This window comes from Ambystoma mexicanum, chromosome 10, assembly GCF_040938575.1.
Source record: "Ambystoma mexicanum isolate Mex_15411 chromosome 10, UKY_AmexF1_1, whole genome shotgun sequence".
Lineage (NCBI taxonomy): Eukaryota > Metazoa > Chordata > Amphibia > Caudata > Ambystomatidae > Ambystoma > Ambystoma mexicanum.
The window spans coordinates 227,645,560-227,667,629 of record NC_090932.1 but is presented as its reverse complement, the minus strand read 5'-3'; the positions used below and the strand labels follow the sequence as shown (position 1 = coordinate 227,667,629).

The 22,070-nt window shown below is 43.3% G+C and overlaps 1 protein-coding gene across 1 annotated transcript in view; it reads left to right on the top strand.

The window, feature by feature from the left end:
- The window catches only part of HR (HR lysine demethylase and nuclear receptor corepressor), a 410,325-nt gene that overhangs the window by 354,191 nt on the left and 34,064 nt on the right, over positions 1-22,070 (top strand). The window contains exon 17 of the mRNA XM_069617740.1: positions 2,908-3,048. Within this exon, the coding sequence (XP_069473841.1) occupies positions 2,908-3,048 (141 nt within the window). The remainder of the gene's footprint in view (positions 1-2,907; positions 3,049-22,070) is intronic.

The following is a 22,070-nucleotide window of genomic DNA, read 5'->3' as shown; positions in this document are numbered from 1 at the left end:
GCCTGGAGTGTAGCAGGCATTCAGGCGCCTAGTGCCTGCCTGCACACAAAAGACCCCGAGGGTCTGGGAGTGGGTATTGTGGGCTGGTGTCCAGAACTCATGATATCTTCTGGGCAAGCCCTGGCTTGGTCCCTTAGTAGCTATATTAACCCACACAATGCTGGGCAGATTAGTGTCTCACATTCCTTCTTAGTATTTATGAAGGGGCTATAAGGCTAAGTGTCCTCTGGGAACTTGGACCCATCCTTGCAAAGTTCTCTCGGACAAATTACAGTGCAAGTGGATGCCCCTTTCAAGGGGATTTCTGCCAGTCAGCGAGCTGGTTGGGCGAACTAATACAAACCTGGGTGCCTCCTTGGCAAGCTTTTCTTGCCGCGTGAATCATGGTATCGAATTGTTCTTAGCACCCATCCGGGGAAATTCAAAACACCTTTGTCTGTCTCACTCCCAAAAAGGTCCCCATGGTCATTCAGGAGTGCACTTGCTCCAATCACACAAAGACGCATCCGTACCATCAACATTCTGGGACAAAAATCGCACCCAATTGGGTTCTTCCACTCAAACCAAGGCTCATATCACAGACTCTCAGGATTCCAATCCCATCACAGGGCAACTCAATCCAAGCAATGACTGCACATGCGCCCGCAGCAAATGCCCTGTGGGGTCTGGGACACAAAGAGAGGTGTTCCTACTAGTAATTAATTAGATATCTCTTAGGCAATTTCTTTGTACAGGTTTAATTCAACAACTATTGGCATCTCATTGAGGGAATTTGAGATTGTTAGGTGCAATATTAGTGCCTTCAATCAATCAAGCATTTTACATTTTTATTTGAACATAGATCAACAAAGGCTTATATACTGACAGTGTGAGAAAGTGCTAGGACAATTTGCAATGCAAACTACATTGTATAAACATAATTCCAATGGTTTAAGACACAAAAAACACAGAATAGCAAAGAAATTCACAAAATAAATGTTGTCCAAGTCGATTTTCTTTGTTATTCTGTGTTATATTGCAGATTCTCCTAGCACTTTGTAACACTGGCGGTATGCAAGCCTTTGTGGAACTATGCTCAATCTGCATAAATTATGCACTATGATAATCGAGACATGCTCAAAAAAAAAGAAAAAATGCTCGATTGATTCAAGGCACTAATATTATACCTAACAATCTCAATTTTCTGGAAAGCAATGCCAACATGTGTTAAATTAAACCTGTACAAGAAACTGTCAAATAGATATCTAATTAATTGCTAGTTGGGACACCTCTCTTTGTGTATCAGTTATTCGCCCCAGTTCCTACTAACGTAGGGGATTCCCCTCCTGTACCCTTGGCCTGGGGTGTCTGTGGGCTGACGGGGTTCACTTAAGATCCAGGGGACATCCTTGTGTAAACGGGCCCCTCCGCCCTTCTCTTAGGATTCAGTAGCTTCCCAATAAGAATGCAGACAAGACCGCCACATTCCTTTTTTATTTATTTATTTATAATTGTATGTGGTTAAACAATGTTCAACCTTTGCAATAAACAACACATTTCATAACAACCTTAAACACTCCACGAATTAAAAGAAATTAAAACAGAACACATCAAAACAACATAATTGTGCAAGAATAAAAAGAACATCCTCTATGGATGCCCCTAAAAGATTAACTTAGTCAATCGATGTGAGCTGAAAGGATACTATACAAATAGTTAAAATGAAGATCTCTATGCACACTTGTTCACCCTGTCATTGCTATATCTCACTTAAAGACAAGCGCACCTTCACCGTTGCTGATGGGCGACACAGTTCTCCTATTTCTATAACCTCTGCGCTTCATTTAGGGAGCAGCATCTTGGTTGAGGTTGTTTTAGGAATTGACAGGGGGAACGCTGATCCAAAAGATACAACACAATGGGACTGGCACCTGCCAAAGCTATTTTACGGTCACGTAAGGACGGCACCACTGTGCAGAGAAAGAGATCGTAATTTATACCAGAAGCCTAGCACTCGTGGAACTTTTAGCATGTTCCACTCGTGAAATGCCACTTTGCACTGCCAACAAACACCCTGATTCACAGAGCGGTGCAAATTGTATTTGTGTAGTGCAAAGTCACTTTGCACCGGTTTTGCAACAGTGCAAAGTGACTTTGCACTGCAAAAATAAATGTTCACCGCTCTGTGAATCAGAGTGTTTGTTCGCAGCGCAAAGTCACTTTGCACCGCTCTAAAAGTTCCATGAATCGGGCCCCCAGTCTGTCACATCTTTAGGTGAGTGCTGGCTCCAGGGTTGCATATAGTTAACCAGAGGTCAACACGAAAAGCAAACGGGCCCTACGGGACACAGTGGGCCTCATTACGAGTAAGGAGGTAGCCATGCTGCTTTTAGCGGCATGGCTACCCTCATACTGGGTACCAGGTCCGGGAATTACCGGGCCTTTCTGACCTTGGAGGGCCCGGTAATTCCCATTCTCGGGACCCGGACCCGGTACATCCCCATTCCCATTTGAGCCCCTATAGGGCTCAATGGGAATGGGGAGGATGCTAATGACGGGCCCGTTTTACCAGACGTCCATAGCAGGATTCACGAGCAGACCTCGTAACAAGGCGGTAGAGGGTTAACGGCGCCGGCAGCTCTACCGGCGCCATTAACCCTCTACCGCCTCGGCCGTAATGAGGTCCAGTGTCTTTAAAGCTTAGGACATTCAGTCTGAGACAGAACGTGTAACACACACAGAGAATAAGAGTGAATAAGAAATAAAGAGAGAGGGGTTGGGAGAGTAAATGAGACAGGCGTACGGCGAAATATTGAAGCAGAGAATCAGAGTGAGAAAACAGAATGAGTTAAATTATAGAAAACAAAACTGCTACAGCTAGACAAGGGAGACCACACATACATGCTCACCTGTCCTCCTTCCCTGCAGGCATGTGGGGACCAGGGTCCCCCCGGCTACCTGGACCTGCCGCTGCGGAGGCGACTACGGGAGGAGTGTGGCGTGAGGAGCTGGTCCCTGCTTCAGTTCCTTGGAGACGCGGTGTTGCTGCCTGCAGGATCCCCATACCAGGTACAGTGAAGCAGCGGGTAACACACGCAGAGGCAACCGCTGGCATGCCAGTGTGCTGCCAGATTGTGGGTGGGTGTGGTTTACAGTCATCGCATTGGTCTCCAGATAGTCGCACCTTCCCCAGAATGTTCTCACGGCCTCCAAGACACCAGCGCATCTCCAATGCCATTCATGCATTCACCAGAACAGTCCCATATCTTGAGTACCACAGTGGTTGCCTTTAAGGACTGCCTCACAGCTTTGAGACAGCACCCTTGTTCTCAGGATCGTCTGTTGGCTCTCACAACAGTGTGGCTTCACTTGGGCAAGGCAGTCTTAAAGCAGTCTGTACAGCTTAGTAGCTCCAAGGAAAACAGAAAGCCCTCAAGAAGGCAGCTGTGTAGCTCCTGAACATGGTTGTAGTCCCCAGCACAGTCTCCTAACTTTCAGGGCAGTCTTGTAGCTCTCATTTCTGACTTCACCCAACAAGGACAGTCTAGTAGCTCCCTGGCAGTTGTCATTCATACTGGAAAATCTCAGCAGAGAGTGTGGTTGCTTCCTGGCAAGTCTAGATGTTCCTGGACTAACCTGTAGCTTCTAGGGCAAATGTGCAGCTCCCCGGGCAGTGGACACACCTGTTGCTGCTAATAGATTTGGCTATTCTAGCCTTTTTGAGACATCTGACAACCCCTACCCATGCTGTCAGATTCTGGTAACTTCCTGGATCGTCTGGTAGCTTCCCAAATTGCTGTGGGGCTACCAGATAACACAGGAAGTTACCAGAACAGCTCGCAACTTCCTGGATTGTATGGTAGCTCCCCAGCTGTTCTGGGAAAAGGCCAGCCGCATAGCTCCCAGAACAGCCTCATAGTTACCAGGGTAGTCTTCTACTATCAGGGTAGTGTGTTAGAATTCAGTACAATGTAATAGGACTCCAGGAAGAGTCATGACCCTGTGTCCTATAAGTCCCAGGGACAGTATGGTACACCTGACATAGTGTCCCAGCTCTCAGAGCCTCTCATACTATTCTGGACAGTCTTGCAACTCCAGGGGGCGCTCGCACACATTTCACTGTAATTCAATTCCTTTGAAGATATCTTAAAAGCTGTCAAATAACAATGCTGTGTTCTGGATAATGTTTGACATATGTCATATGAGGCCCTTTTTATTAGCTGTATCTATGCAGAAACCGTAGTTATCCTGCCCTGGAATGCGTCTTCACTATGTGTTTTCTAACTTCATTACATTTCGAGAGTCTTCTTGGCTAAATGGGAGATAATGAAACATTTGTAACATACGTATATTAACTTAAAAAAACAAATAAAATCTAGTCAAGAAAATGAAGAACAATACAGTGCCTTTAAAATGGCGAGAGCACACTCCCAGAATCCTGCACATCCCTGGAGGGTCACTGGTCCATTTTCTCATTTGGTGCTTGATCCCCAAAGGTTTACTCTGGGACACCTTTGGAGATCCCAACACCACCTTGCCATCACATCAAAAAAACGTCACTTCCGGGTCAACAAAAGACTGGAACCCAAATGGCTCACTCTAGTGTTAAACCCAAATAACAAGAGTTGTCATGAACCTCAGATCCCCCGCACCTCCTTGCACTGCACACAAAGACCCCCTTGCACATGGCCGCTTCCGGCCTAGGAACACCATAGGAACCTTGCTGGAGCAATGCCAAAAAGCAAGAGCTCTCACTGCCCCTCCTCCCCAATGGCTGTGGGTAACCCTGTCTGGCAGCACTGCCATTTAGTACACTGTGGCTTCCCCTTTACAGATGTAAGTCACACCCACATGTTATCAACACAACCCCAATAGGACCATACAGGCACACAGGACTCTGGTATTTCTAGCCTGCAACGATCAACACCACGGGTTTCACATCTGATTCCCCTCTATATCACCAAAACCCCAACCTCGCCTCCATTCTTACGGAGCCACATGCAACAAGGCCATCAATATGGCAGAGGTGCACTATACAAGACAACTTTACATCATATTGCCAGAGGTGCTCTATACAAGACCACTTCACATCATATTGACAGAGGTGCACTATACAAGACCACTTTACATTATATTGCCAGAGGTGCACTATACAAGACAACTTTACATTATATTGCCAGAGGTGCTCTATACAAGACCACTTCACATCATATTGACAGAGGTGCTCTATACAAGACCACAATACATTATATTGCCAGAGGTGCACTATACAAGACCACATTACATCATATTACCAAAGGTGCTCTATACAAGACCACATTACATCATATTGCCAGAGGTGCACTATACAAGACCACTTTACATCATATTGCTAGAGGTGCACTATACAAGACCACTTTACATCATATTGCCAGAGGTGCTCTATACAAGACCACTTCACATCATATTGACAGAGGTGCTCTATACAAGACCACTTTACATTATATTGCCAGAGGTGCACTATACAAGACCACATTACATCATATTGTCAGAGGTGCTCTATACAAGACCACTTTATATTATATTGCCAGAGGTGCACTATACAAGACCACATTACATCATATTGCCACGGGTGCTCTATACAAGACCACATTACATCATATTACCAAAGGTGCACTATACAAGACCACTTTATATTATATTGCCAGAGGTGCACTATACAAGACCACTTTACATCATATTACCAGAGGTGCACTATACAAGACCACTTCACATCATATTGACAGAGGTGCACTATACAAGACCACTTTACATTATATTGCCAGAGGTGCACTATACAAGACAACTTTACATTATATTGCCAGAGGTGCTCTATACAAGACCACTTCACATCATATTGACAGAGGTGCTCTATACAAGACCACAATACATTATATTGCCAGAGGTGCACTATACAAGACCACATTACATCATATTACCAAAGGTGCTCTATACAAGACCACATTACATCATATTGCCAGAGGTGCACTATACAAGACCACTTTACATCATATTGCCAGAGGTGCACTATACAAGACCACTTTACATCATATTGCCAGAGGTGCTCTATACAAGACCACTTCACATCATATTGACAGAGGTGCTCTATACAAGACCACTTTACATTATATTGCCAGAGGTGCACTATACAAGACCACATTACATCATATTGTCAGAGGTGCTCTATACAAGACCACTTTATATTATATTGCCAGAGGTGCACTATACAAGACCACATTACATCATATTGCCACAGGTGCTCTATACAAGACCACATTACATCATATTACCAAAGGTGCACTATACAAGACCACTTTATATTATATTGCCAGAGGTGCACTATACAAGACCACATTACATCATATTACCAGAGGTGCACTATACAAGACCACTTTATATTATATTGCCAGAGGTGCACTATACAAGACCACATTACATCATATTGCCAGAGGTGCACTATACAAGACCACTTTATATTATATTGCCATAGGTGCACTATACAAGACCACTTTACATCATATTGCCAGAGGTGCTCTATACAAGACCACATTACATCATATTACCAAAGGTGCTCTATACAAGACCACATTACATCATATTGCCAGAGGTGCACTATACAAGACCACATTACATCATATTACCAAAGGTGCTCTATACAAGACCACTTTACATCATATTGCCAGAGGTGCACTATACAAGACCACATTACATCATATTACCAAAGGTGCTCTATACAAGACCACTTTACATCATATTGCCAGAGGTGCACTATATTGCTGACACAGAGGTTTGAACCAGAGCACCTGAAGCTACCAGGATAACCTCAAAGAAGCACTTGCCACCCTGTTCTGAATTCCGTTTGCACATGAGTATTTCTCCGGATTTAGTTCTGAATGGATCTTTCTCAGTACATTATTAGACGGCTATTGTGGATCTAAAATGTTTGTGGTGATCTTTTAGTACGCTCCAGGCAAATCTTTGTCACATTGACGTCTATGGACTCATTGTCATTGTTCTTGGGTTTAATATTTGCAGATGACCTGCTTTCCCTTTCGAAATGGTTTTAAAGCATCTCCTTTTTATTATATTTTCTCCTTGTTCGGAATTTTGCTTAGATGGAGTAAAAACATTTCTACATGCTTCATCTCCAGGGAAGTGTGGTTCCATCAGGGAAGTCTCATTATCCCTTGGGTGGCACTTGTGTAAGCCACAACTAATGCCGTGGTGTGTTTAGAGAGGTGTAAATAACATTTGCGGATGGATACATATCTTTGGCTTGTCACGCTAGGCAACTGATATTTCTGAAGTCCTTTCCTCTAATGACATTTTATTAGAGGAATCAAGTCAAGCAAGCAGCATTCAGAGGTCTTCTCTTTAGTGAAAATTAATTTGAGGAAAGAACATTAGCAATTTTAGATTCTGCTGATGTGATAAGCCAATGTCATGGGCAGAGGAGCGGGCAGATATACTGAACTCCACTCCTCTGCAGCCAGAGTACAGATTAATCTTCACTAGGATTCATGCTCTTGCAGACTAGCAAAGCTTGGCATTTACCAAACTTCCCAGGACCTGAAGAAGGTAGACGATACGGACATAATTTTTATTTCCATTAATTTATCAAGCACTTCGATCAATGCGCTGTACATGCATTAGAAGAACAGGACACACTATAATGATGTGGATTAACATAAAAGGCTGAACAGAGACACATATATCGTGGGCCTCAGGTGTAGTAGCTGGGACTTTAAGGACAGCAGAATGTAGAGGAGCAGGTGGACACGTCTTCCCTAGCTCCCGCCCCCTCACCTCCATCATACTGGAATAGCAGAAGAGCCCTATGTGAGACAGCAGGTATCATCCCAATACTGCACAGAGTATATGAGAGACCAAATGCACTCAGACAACCGTATCGAATGTACCCTCACTCTGAAAGAGAGGAAGAATGTTGGCACACACAATTGGACAGCATAGAGCTATAAGTGAAATCTGACAAGGGCAGAGTGACGTCATGAAGAAAAGATGCTGAGAAATACTGAAACGAAATAAAAATACTTAAAGAATAAAGATGTAACTCAAGTAACAAGAGAAACATGCAGTCGAATATGAAGAAATCATTTATGCAAAGAAGATAAAGTAACCTTCAGACTAATAAGTGTATATATGCAGAAACGCAAGATAGACAAGGAATGTAGAGGCTTGCTGCAGAAGAATAAACTGGCCAAGGCGGCCATAATGGAAAGATGGCCACCGGACTCGTATCGAAACTAATCAAGCAACCTCAGAGGCAGACCAGGGCAGCAGAGTCAGGAGACGCTGGAAAAACAGCTTTGTGTGAAGAATAAAGAGGCATGTACTTGCCTTGGATCAAGGATGCTACTTCAAGGAATAATGGCATGGCACAAGAGGAGTCGAAGGGATAAGCCAAGTACGTAAGACATATTTCATTTAGATTAAGTAAAGTGGAAAACATCTGCAAGAGGCAAGTACAAGACAATTGAAAGATGCGAAAAGCCTATGCAAGGTGGAGTGAGCAAGTCTCTAGAGGCAGAGAGGTATAATGACACCCAGCATAATTGAATCAAAAAGCTGTAAATAGAAGATCGAAAGTGACACATTTGTGGTCACCTCACACGTGATTCAGAAGTTGAAAACAAGGGCTATGTAAGCTCCAGAGGCAGATAATGGTGTACCTACCCTCCCTTAAAAGTCCCAGAAGAGAGAACTGACTGCAAGGTCAACTACAAAGGAGAAGCCTTGGCTTAGGGCCAGACCGATAAGAGATGATGGGTTTCGTTTTTCTTGCATGCTGCTAACGAGCTGAAAGTCAACGGTTGGGAAATCATGTCAACTAATCACAGGGTCTATGTAGCAACATGCTATAGAATGTTGCATAGGCCAATCCGCTGCCCCTAATTCTGCTATAATCTGTATTAGTACCCGGCGAGGGAGAATCAGAATGAAAGAACCATTCTGATTGGCTCTCACCGGGGCATTGCTCAGCCAGGAATCCCTCGGATTCCACGCCTTTGTCCCCGGTGGGGGCGTGGCAGCCCCTTAGCCAAAGAGGAGGCTCGAAGCGGGGCCATCCCCGCTCCGAGCCTCCCCATGGCTGGAGGCCGCATTCGTCCCCCGCTGGGGTTTCGGGTATGTTTTTTTGTTTGTTTGTCCTCCCTCTTACCTTTAGCCTGTTTTGTCCCCGGTGGGGGGAGATGGCAGCCTCCAGCCGTGTGGAGACTCGGAGCAGAGACATTCCTGTTCAGAGCCTCCACACGGCTGGAGGCTTCCTTCGTCCCCCGCCGGGGACCCAGGTACGTTTATTTATTTATTTATTCCCTTCCACCCTTCCAACCCCACTTACCTTCTTCTCTTTATTTTTTCGGGAGCGGACGTGCTGGGAACAGAAGTGTTCCCACCGCGTCCGCTCCTGATGGCCGCCATGGAAAGGGAAAACGGACTCCATTTGCCCTTCCCCGGCGGCCAATTTCTCAGTCATTTTTTTAATCAAGCTACTATAGTCTTCGCTCGGGCCTATAACTCTGGGCCCCGGGGCATTACCTGACTCGGTAATGCCCACGCCGCTCAGGGCATAATGCTTGATTATACATATTTAGAGGTGGTTCAAGCCGTGCCCACCAGATAAGGGACATCCAGTAATATTGTTGATACTTACATGATATATAGGTAAATATGCTCCCTTAACCAATCCCTCCCTTCAATAGGTTTTACGGTTTGCCATTTAGGATGACGTCATAGATGACACATATCAAGGTATTTGGGTGGGAGTGTGTGTGCTACAGCTTCTTGTTCACCAGTTTGCCCTACTTTATTGTATGCTGATAACAAAGTAGTATTTTGCCATGTTCTTTGAATCTGTCTGGTTATTTGGGTCCAAGATCGTTATTGGTAATTCCATCTAGCACACGAGACGCCTAAAGGTGCTAGAGCACTAGAACGCAGAGCAAGAAAGAACAGAAAGTGAGGAAGTATTCCTTCAAAATCTTGGAAGCTGATGACTGAAAAGATTGAAATCTGGTGAAGCCTCGGGAGGAGGAGGTCGGAATGGGCAGCTGGAAGGGGTTTGGCAGATTTCTAAGAAAACAAAAAAAAGATCAAGGACAATGATTTGCAACATTAGAATACATTTGCGAGAAAGGGAAGATAAGAGCAACAAAAACCAGATGACACTTTAAAACAAGAGAGAAAAAAATGGAGATAAACAATTAACGAAGCCAGCACAGGGAAACCCACGCTACAGTGAATCAACAGACTGTACTGGAAAGGCAGTTTTTGGGCAACAAAATACGTGTTTATCATGCTGTGCAGTTGAGACTAGGAGCAAAAGTGGCACAGCGAATAGAGCGCTTGCTTTGACATCAGTGCAGAGTTTGCTAACACAGGTTTGAATCCCTTTCAGGGCCAAACTCAGCCTTTCATCCTTCCAAGGTCGATAAATGAGCATCACACACAGTGGGTAATAATAAGCAGCACTCAGATAACTCAGGGTTCGTATCACTATATAAATGCAAAATTACTATTATTATTATTAAAGGTGAAAACCAAGGTAGATATGTCTCCAAAAACGCAATGGGGGCAGTAGAACTGATAAGTACAGGGGATGTCCACGAGGCTCAGGCTCTGTTAGGGTCATGACTCTAGGTTCAAAGTTTGACAAGAGTTTGTGTAGTTCAATACCAGTTGTAGGCCAGGAGGACTCCTGTTTGATGAAGAATTGTGTCTTGCCAGCTCTTTGGAGTTTGATTACTGTGAACCTGGGTCACAACAAAGATCTCCTGAGATTGTTGGACCTCACTTCCAGCGGGCGGTGTTCAAAACAGTCAGGTTCAATGACTGGGATTAGTTGTCCTATAGCCTTTAAGCTCTCCTCTAGTCTCTCTGCAAATAATGGTTCTTCTAGACCACAACTGCTCTTCTGCAACCAACAGTCTATTTCTTCTGCAGCTGCAAAGGGATGATTATCAGGCTGACATCCGTATAGCTCCACTGCCAACAGCAATCTCTCAGGTCACTTGCTCCTCCTCAGATTTGATCTTGTGGGAGCCTATATCTGGCTTTGCTTTTTTTCTAGGTCTGTTGTACCTGGCCGGGCCGCTAGACCACCAAAGGGTGTTAGAAATGGGAGGGAGCCTCCAGGTTACCATTTGCTGGTTAGGGAATGCTAATCAAGTGTTCTTTAGTTAGGTGGTGGACTTGCCAGTTCCACCCGATCTGGAGTTCGTATACTTGCTTGTCCAGCCTCTCTCTTTTTTGTCCAGTCTTCTTTCCTTGATGGCAAGCGTTCTTTAGTCTCCTTAGTGGGTTTTCCAATCCCAACAAAGCTGGATTATGGATCCTGGCTAGCCTCACCCATGCCAATATCTTTGAGGGTCGCTAATGTTTGTGCAATACCAGTTCTTGGCCCTTAGGTCAGTAAGACTTTAAATTGTCTCAACCCAAGCTCTTTGACCCCTCTCCACCGCAGTTCCCAATACCTTTGCCTTTCTCATCTTGACTCCAGCCCTCCGTCTCTTGGCCCTCTTGCCTTGACCAACATCATTTATTTACCTCACTGTCCACCATTTTCTCTTCCCCACCTCCTCTTGATAGGTCTTTCTCTCTCTTCTTCTATTCCTCCTTCCCAACTCCCTCCTAATTCCTTTCTTTCCTTGTCGTGCATTCCCCCTTCCTCACAATGGTTTTCTTTCTCTGTCCTTCCTCCTTGCCCCTGATGGTTCCCTCCTCCTTGCCATTCTCCTTCCTCCTGATACTTCCCTTGGTTTTGCCCTCCTCATACCTGCTGATAGTTCCCTTCTCCTTTCCTTTCTCCTCCCACCAGATGGATTCCTTTTCCCTTCCTTACTCTTAATTTCTCCTTTCCTCCCAGCACCAGACATGCCCTTCTCGTGCACAATCCTCTCCCTGCTACTTGCTTCTTCTTTTGATCTGCTTCACTCTCTCCAACCTTCTCGACTGCAACACCAACCCTGGTGTCCAGCCGCGTTTTGTACTCTGGGTTGTATGTAATTATGTTCATTAAATGTTTGAGGGCGTGGACATGCAGGGTCTCATTTGTAGGCTTAGTAATGTATTTATTTCAACCAGACTTGCCCTACGTCAGGTGTAGCTTAGGAACTTCTAATTGTTACTGACTGGACCGCTGCACCATGGGCTGAAGGGCTTGAATATCTGGGCCCCCACCTTGTAATCAGACTTTCCTTTCTCTGTGGCTGCCTGATTGAGCAATTGTCACTTCTTCTAACATTTCTCTCTGGTCTATGCAATGCCGTCTGTTTGCAGTCTGAGGCACGCGCTCTGCACCTTGAAGCCTGAGGTTAGCGGTGGGCAGTCTTCCGCTTCAGACGGCATGGCATGCAGCCAGTGATTCCCCATCCTAGGGTTGTGGTACACGATCGCGATCTGTGCAGATGCATGCCCACGACGCTGTGTTAAACACGGTTTATATTCATCTTTCTGGGGTGGTCATTGGCATGGGAAAGGAGGGCAAGAATTGGGGAAAGGCCCCAGGGTCTCTTTCTCACCACTATTTGTTGAGTTGAAGATGAGCAAGACAACAGGCAAAGAAGATGACAACGGTCAGGGATATAGTGTACTGCGAGGAGAGAAAGAACATATTGTTCCCATAGTATAAAATGGAAAGCAACTAGATCAAGCAAGAGTGCCGATATAAAGAATGAAGAGTGGAAAGTCAAACACAGCAATAAGAATATAGGCATCAATGACAGTTGTGATGTCATCTTTGATGTCCTCGGTGTTAGTGTTAGCAGTGCACGGTGGTGGCGTAAGTTATGGTTGCTTAGCTGACCATAACTGGTGAATTTCTGGGGGGTTTTGGTTTTATTTGTAACCATAACATCCCTTTAACAAAGTTGTTTCATTGAATTTCATAGGTACAACGTTGTACTCATTCGTGGAAAATCTGGGTAGTACTCAACAGGACCACCTCCATGCGCCGCCACACCGAATCCAACCAACGGGATGCTCTGAGAAAGGCTGTTCCTTTCTAAGGAAGTAGTAGGCTGTCTTCCTCTACCTCTTCTTCCTCAACCAATAGTGCTACCACACAGGCTACTTCAGTGGGGCAGAATATACCACCAGAGACCCATTCTTATTTGATCTGTCAACTTTTTATAACTTTCCAAGGCCAATTTACAGCTCGGTAGTGGTGGACAGTTCCTCTAAAGGGACCCACCCATTACTTTTAGTAATTCTTAATCTGGCACACCAGCAGGCAGAATCTTCCAGGAGAGCTACTTCCAACAGACTTCCAGAAGTTTAACAATGGTATCTCTCATGGCTATCCCTCCTTCCCAGGGGCCACCACCACCAGCACAACCACCAAGTGGAAGGCCTGAACAGGGCAACAGGTGCGGTGATGTGGACGAGGATGATGAAGTACAGGAAGAGTAGGTAGAGGAAGTGCCTATCCTCAGCTCCCAGAGAGAGTCATGGGTCTGGTGGTCTTTTACCACCTTTGGGGAGTACTAAAAGGCTCAGGCAGCTCATGGGAAATGCATTCAATGCGGGGTTGTACTTACTCGCAAACAATCCGAGCAGTACTCCTTCGGCACCACCTCCATGCGCCGCCACACCAAACCTAACCACTCGCGTGCTCTGAGAAAGTCTGTTCCCTTGTCACAAAGAAGAAGTTAACTTCCTCTACCCTATCTTCCTCAACCACTTTTTCCACCACACAAGCTACTCCTGTGGGGCAGAGGATCCTGCTGGCTCCCTCGCAGGCCATACAGGAGGCTGTCGATCCTTACCTTTCGAGGATCACAGTTCTCTGTCTATAATGCGACACATCACTCTGCAGGCGGCAGCAGTTTCGAAGTGCTTTCGAAGCCATGGCCAAGGAGCACGAGCAACACTGCCCCCTACCTTATATTTAAGGCCCGCCCAACATCTTCCCCTGTCCACATGCCTCTCTGTATCTGTGATTGCAACCCTTTCCCCCTATCCCTCTTTCCCTCCTCCACTTTACCTCCTTAACTATCTGCCAAAAAAAATAAAGTCCCCCAAAAACATAAAAGCCAGAAAGAAAAAAAAAAGTTCCCTTTGGAGCCATCTTTCACAGTTAAGAAATAGAACTAAATATAACAATAAAGCATCTACCACTAATGTCCTAGAGCAGAAAGGGGACCAAAAACAAATAAAGTCCCCCACTCTTCGGTATCCTATCCTGTTTCCCTAGAAACATAGGCTTCAGTGAAGATTATCATTGTTGGCCACCTTCTCGCTATACACGGCAGTCATACAATCTTGAATATATAAAATGTAAGCATGCCCGATCAGGCTTCACCTTACGTGGGTCCATTATGCAGGTTTCTTAAACATGGCAACTGGTAAAGAATGGTTGAAAAATGTGCAAATTGGCAAAGCAGCAATTATATACATGTGCAAAATATAGCTTTCAGCAGCAATCTCTATAAAGTGCATAGTGCTCTCCGTCCATGCAGGCATTTACATAAAATACAGATGTACATCTCATGTCAGTGATAGCTGTGATACAGATTCAGGTGCACCATGTGCAATTCAAGGCAATGCCAAATGGGTTTAGAAAGTTCCATACTTAAATACCTGTCCCATTGGAATTGTTTGACTGTTGAAGTGTGCGCAATCACAATAATAATATTATGATATATATATATATATATATATTGTAAAATAAGGGGAAAAGTAATTGCACTTCTCCGCAGAAGGACAGCACTCTTCGTGGTTAGGACGCCAGTATGTATCTCCAAGAAATAAATCAATTCACCATTCGCCAAAGGTTCTTATGCCATATCCAGTTTTATTCAAGGCATTAAACTCACAACACGTTTTGCAACGCTCCCGTTGCTTGCTCACATATACAATATGATGAGGTTGCAAACTGCTTTTAAGTACAGAAGGGCTCGATCTCTATGATTCCGCCCAACACATTTTGTCCTTCTTCTATTTCAACTCTTGAAATACCCCATAAGCATTCTATGTTGAATGCTGGCGGCCATTTTAAGATGTGTGAATTCCCATAGATAGTGTATTAAAGCGAATACTTTTTTAGAGATCTCACAATTATTTTATAGGGCCGGTCATTGTGTAGTAACAGGTTTTCATTTTCATTTTCACAATGGTTAAAATATATTATTGCTGTAATGATTTAAAAATGAAACCTGCTCGTTGTGCAATTACATATTATTCCCAATCAAAGCCTGGATTTACAATCAAATGCTGGCATCGTGTAATTAAATAATTGATTAACTAATAGCATACTGCCCAAAATGGATTTTCTATTTGCAAACTGTATCCGTGTGAAGAGCTGTATTTTCCAAATCACTAAGTATTTCGTAGGTTCAAGATTATAAAGTGCATAGTGCTGTAAACATAACTCTCAGTCCATTTGTCTTTAAAAACCTAAAGTGCATAGTGCAAAAGTGCTCTGTTAGTATCTTGAACATTACCCTTCACGCAATCAGTTGGCTTTTATAAATGATTTCTTAGGAATTTGAGTTGTTATTTGTGGCAGTTTGTTAAAGAAAATTATGCTAAAGTGCTCAATGCTAAACACATGCGGTAGTATATATGGCCAGCATTGAATATGTAATGTAAAAACCAGGATTAGGGCAATATAAACAGGGGTATATCGAAGGACAAGATGAATAAAACCAAACCTAAAAAGCTAAGCAATTCTCACTGTTCCATAAAAAGTCAACACACATAAAATGTAGAAAAAGGTTAAAGTTAAAGTTAAAACGAGCTTAAATATCAAAATCAACAAAAAGTGTTTTCTTATGTTGCTGACTAAAGACATTATCAAGACGGAGGCGTAGGAGAAGATTTATGTCCCAAGGAATGCATACAATTCTTCATCCATGTTATGTCCTCCTGGTTTCTTGGTTTGAAAGTCTAGGATAAATCGTGTCTCCATCTGGCGTAATTCCAGCTCACGATTCCCTCGACGTGGATTGAGTTTTATGTGGTGAACTCCAAAAAATCTGAAATTGTCCAATTTGCTCTGGTGTTGATCTCTGAAGTGTACTGCCGTTGGGTAGGAAGCATCTACATTTTTGATGGCCCGCATATGCTGTAATATTTTCAATTTCAGCTTGCCAATAGTGCTTCCCACATACCAAAGGTTGCATGAACAAAGCAGTACGTATACAACAAACTCTGTATTGCATGTTATTTTAGTTTTCACCTCAATATTATGACCTAATATTGGATGTGTGTAGTTTGTTTTGTTCACCGCAAATTGGCACGCTTTGCACTTAGTTCATTTGGAGAACCCGGTGTTCTTGTTATTCAACCATGTGGATACAGCGTAAGTTTCTTTCTTCGGGGACATGAAGCTGTTGACAAGTGTGTCTTTAATGGAGGTAGATTTTCTGTAGGTTATGTTGACTCTCTCATGAATGGAAATAAAGTTTCATCGGTTCCTAAGACATGCCAGTGTTTTTGTAATATTTTCCTTATTGTTTTTGCATGTGAGCCATATGTGAGTATTAGTCTCACATCATCAGGTTCTTGAGTCTTTTCAGATGTTCGATTGCTGGAGAGTAATGCTGTTCGATCTAGATTTCTCGCTTTGATATAAGCTCTTTCAATGATTGCCTTAGGGTACCTTTGTTTGGCAAAGTTCCGAGCTGTGATCTTGCATTCTCTATCAAAACAATCTAATTTGCTGCAATTACGAGGATCCTAACAAACTCGCCGTATGGTATGCTCCATTTTAATGGAGTCGGGTGGTTGTTACTTGCAAATAAAGGCATGTCAGAACTTGTTGGTTTTCGATGAAGTTCAGTGCTGATCTCTTTATGATCAGTTTTCACCAGTACATCTAGAAAGATTAGGGATTCTCGACTGTGGGTTTCCGTAAATTGGAGATTCAAATTGTTGACATTTAATATAGTCACAAAGTCAAGCCAATCCTTTTCTTTTCCATTCCATAAGATAAATAAGTCATCAATAAACCTTAGCCACAGGACTACTTGGTTAGTATACTTAGTATTGGCATCAGTCCAGACAATACATTTTTCCCACCATCCCATTGTCAAATTTGCGTAGGAAGGTGCAAAGCTTGCTCCCATCGCAGTTCCACGAAGTTGGTTATAGTAAGTATTGTCGAAGAGAAAGACGTTATTTGTTAAGCATAGATCTATCATTTCCATGATCATTTGTCCATGGCTCAGATAATTTAGCGATCTACTGTCAAGGAATTATTTACATGCTTTTTTTCCATCATTATGTTGAATGGAGGTGTAGAGCGATACTACGTCCAGTGTTGCAAACATAACATCTCTTTCCCAGCTGATCCCTTCAATTTTACTAAGAAAATCTTTGGTGTCATGTAAATATGAAGGTAGCGTAAATACCAGGGGCAATAATGTTTGATCAACATACTTTGACATATTTTCCAATTATGCACCGTTTAAAGTGACAATGGGTCTTCCTGGGGGGCAGGTGGGGTTCTTATGAATTTTCGGTAGAAAGTAGATTGTGGGTATGACAGGTGTTTTATTGAAGAGGTACTTCGAATCGTCTTCATCAAGAATATTCAATTCCTCTTATTTCTGTAGGAAGCACTCAACTTTCCTTTTTGAGGGTTCCAATGGGTTTTCCTCAAGTTTTTCATAGCAATAGTTGTCACTTAGTTGTCGTTCTGCTTCCTTTACATAGTCTTCTCTGTTCAGGATTACTATGTTGCTTCCCTTATCTGAAGCTTTTATGATCACATGGTCAAGTTCTTGCAATTCTTTTAAGATTTTCCTTTCCTTGAATGAAAAATTAGGCTTCATGGTATTTCTAAATGTTCTGGCTTTCTTGAGGTCCTGGAGAACAAGGTCCTGAAATGCTTCAATTTTGCCCCCTGGTTGGAACATCAGGTTAAATCTAGATTTGGCTTTTAGTGTACTCTTGATGGGCCAATCAGTTTCAATGTCCAACATTTCAGGAGTAATGTCCAAAGTCATGTCTGTTGATTGATTTGTGGATTCCAACTCGGCCAAATCAATTAATGTTTCCAAGTCCTCAATAGCTACTGCTGTTCGACCTAATGACGCCAATTTAGGTTTTTCCTTGGGTGGATTCAAGATAAATAATTTCTTCAGTCGGATTTTTCTCATGTATTTGAAGAAGTCTATTCTGGTTTCCATGTAATCATAGCTTGCTGTGGGGCAGAAGTTAAATCCATATTGGAGAACTTTAGTTTGTTCCTCGTTGAGCTCGTAGTTTGAGAGGTTGATGATGCTTTTATCAGGTTTATCTGGTTCTAGTGTGCCTTCTTCTTCCCAGAGCGTGTTCGTGTTCCTTGATCTGACTCTGAGCGGCTTGTGCCCTTGTCCCCTCCTTGTTTTTTTCTTCCTCCTGGGCCTTGGTTCTTCCCCCGTCCTTTTCCTGTATTTTTTGCGGGATTTTTTTTCTGCCATCTAGACCGAGCATCCTCACCTCCTATAAAAAAAATAGTTTTCTTGGGGGGATTTACATTACTGCTAGCGGAGGCTTCAGAGTCTGAAGTCGTGGCTGCTTCGCTTGAGGTCGGGGTTGTTTCCTTGTTTTCGGCATTTTGGCTCGCCATGTTTTTTCTCAGGTTATCAAATCGACGTGCAAAGGTATAAACTTTTCCTCTTTCATAGTCCTGCTTATCACGAAGGAACTTTCTCTGCTTGTGTAATTTAATGTCTTCTTCGTAAGCAATTAGAGTTACTTCCATACTTTTTCTGAGTTTGTTCCCTTCTTCGCTAGGTGAGATATCGGACAGCTGTTCATTAATTTCTTCTATTTTGGTTAATACCTTTAGTCTGTCGATTCTAGCATATTTAATCAAAATATTCAAAAATTGTCCTGAGCACAAGTTTGTGGAGTCGTCCCATTCTTTAAGCATTTCCGGATCTTGTTCCTCAAAGGAAGGTGATATTAAAATTCTAAGCCCACGAGGAATCCTTCCAACATCTACATAGTTTTGGAGTGAATGCTCCTCCCACCATTTACTCACTTCTTTTTTCTGCAGTCTTTCCAATTCTTTAAGTAAGCTGATTTCATTCTTGTCTGTAATATTTTTTCTGTTGCATTTTTGTTTGGGATTTTAATTTGTTGAGCTTCACTAAATAAATTCTGTGCCTCTTCACGGCGTGCATTTTCTTTATCAAGTTGTGATGCCATGTTCCTTAAAAGGATATTTACAATTCATGTACTGGAGGGAAATGGCGTTAGGTGAAGGGAATTCAAACACCCTCGGTGTGAATTCATTAAATGGGGAGAAACTGACGCTATATCCTGACTGCAATAATGTACACGAGAGAAATCTTTCGTGTAATCCGCTCAACGGACCGATGAGGACAGAAGTGTATTCTGTGCAAGTTACCAGGAGTTTACTCACCGAACGTTGGTGTCTCCGTTCATCCTCCGATGATAACCGGGTGCACCTCTGCTCAGGCGAGCCTCTCCCTGCGACAAGCACACACGCTTCCTCTTATGATGTAATTCCCGGTCCGGAGCAAAGGCGGGCAGCCCGTTCGTGACTCGGTGCTCCTTCTTCGCTTCAAGCAAACCAGCTGGTGCACGTCAAGCGCCTGTCACTAGGCGCGCAAATATTGTAAAATAAGGGGAAATGTAATTGCACTTCTCCACATAAGGACAGCACTCTTCGCGGTTAGGACGCCAGTATGTATCTCCAAGAAATAAATCAATTCGCCAAAGGTTCTTATGCCATATCCAGTTTTATTCAAGGCATTAAACTCACAACGCGTTTCGCAACGCTCCCGTTGCTTGCTCACATATACAATATGATGAGGTTGCAAACTGCTTTTAAGTACAGAAGTGCTCGATCTCTATGATTCCGACCAACACATTTTGTACTTCTTCTATTTCAACTCTTGAAATACCCCATAAGCATTCTATGTTGAATGCTGGCGGCCATTTTAAGATGTGTGAATTCCCATATATATATATATATATATATATATATATATATATATATATATATATATATATATATATATATATATATATATATATATATATATATATATATATAATATAGACGGCAGACACCGTCCTATAGTTAAGGTGAGTAGTGAGTTGCGTAGGAAATCAAAAAACTGTATTGCTATAAACGTTTGGCTCATGCGACTGATTTGACTGAAGTTTTGCAGACCATTTTGTACACCCGGACTGAGTTTGCAACACAGAGCTTTCCCATACCTTACGGTATTGAAGGAATAACTGAGGCTACCCAACTTTACAGATGAAACTGCCTCCCAGAAACGATGAGTGTTGGGGGGACTGGGTGAGGGGAGGTGAGGAGGCCATGAGGGTTGTAGAGGGGAGCAGGCACAGATGAGGGGGCACTTGGAGAGTACCTGGGAGGGCAAAAAAAAATGGGCCTCATTACACGGATGGCAGTAAGGGATTACCGGCACCGGTAAGGGCACCGGTGCAGGCAATCCCTTACCGCCCTTCTACGAGGTCCCTCAGTGGGTCCCGTCCTTAACATGTGGTCAGACCACACATTGACCTCTATGGGGGCTCAAATGGGAATGGGGAAGGGCCATGGTGAATGGGGAATTACTGCCCCCGCCAACCTTGGAATGGGGCTGTAATTCCGCCATTCACCATGCCGGACTCCGGCGGCAACCATGGCGCTACAAGCGCCATGGTTACCGCCATCCGTGTAATGAGGCCCAATGTCTTTCACTGTTTTTCTGGATAATTGCTGGTATAATCACCACAAATAACCAAGAGCATCTGTATTTCATTACAATATAACGGTTGTTATCGAAAAAAAAGTTATTTTTAAAAAAGTATGTATTTTTACAGCTACAGTGACATTGGGGGTGGAAAATCACTGCCCTAGCGTTTAAAACGGTTGAAGTTGTGGTAGTGTTGTAAAATGTAAAGGCCTATTTGTGTAAAAGAAAATAGAGAGTAGGTACGGCCGAAGGCCATAGTATTAAAAAAAAAACTGGCCGTGGCTAGTGAGCAGGGAGTGATTTAAAAAATACAGTGGCCACAGCCAAAGGACGTGGTTAGTGGCCAATTAGTGTTTTTTCAAAATATGCAATGGGCACGGCTGAAGGCCATAGCTAGTGGCACCAAAAAATATACAGTGGGCACCGACGAAGGCCCTGGACACTGGCCATGGTCAAAGGCACTGAAAAAAATACAGTGGGCACGGCTGAAGGACATGCCCACTGGCCAAAGGCCATGGCCAGTGCAGGGACGTCATTTAGGAGTTGCCAGGGGTTGCAACTGTGACCCCTGTGGTCTCCCTTGCTACCCCAAAAAATTTAAATAAAGATAAAAACTTTTTATTTTTTAAATGGAAGCTCCTGGGCTGGGTCCAGCACCATGTGGCTCTATGTGTCTGGAGTGGCTGGCTTTCTTGTTCTGGCCTTTTAACAAAAAAAACAGGGGATTCCACAAGTGAGCAGTGACCCTAAAGAAGAAAGAATAGGAATAACAAATAATTTGTCTTTCTGGAATTCTATACAATATTTGCTAGACTCATTAAAGGTTTATTTCAGGCATACTTCAGGGGGTGAGTCACTGATCTACCTCAAATTCACAATGCAGACAAAAACGTCCAAAATGCATTTAGAGTAGAATAAGCATCCATTTCGGACTGTGTATTTTGTTTTTTACAAGTTGCAGTTATAGCATGTTTTTTTCTGCCGTTGTTTCTGTTACGATCCCAAGACATTCCATCTCGGTGTCCTCGGTCACTTGACAAAATCCTTGTGCCTAAAAGCTTGTGTAAAGTGTAGAAATGTTTGACCATAGCACATAAAGTGGCCCTTGATTTCATTGTGCTACAATGAATACCTTGTTGTAATGTGTCTATCTTTCCTATCTACATTGCATCCTGTTCAGGATGTTTGTTTGGTATCATGTAATAAAAAAAAAATCGCTGCTGTGGTTTGACCCGGTAAAGGTGTACTTCATTATACCATTTAAGGGGAGCAGGGGTTGTTCGTCAAGGGGTGAAAGGTTGTATTCCATCCGTCCCTGTGATGTAACTTGCAGTGTGGTCAAATGACATCACTTCCTGTGATGTCATCAGATGGCAAGGGCCGTGTGAT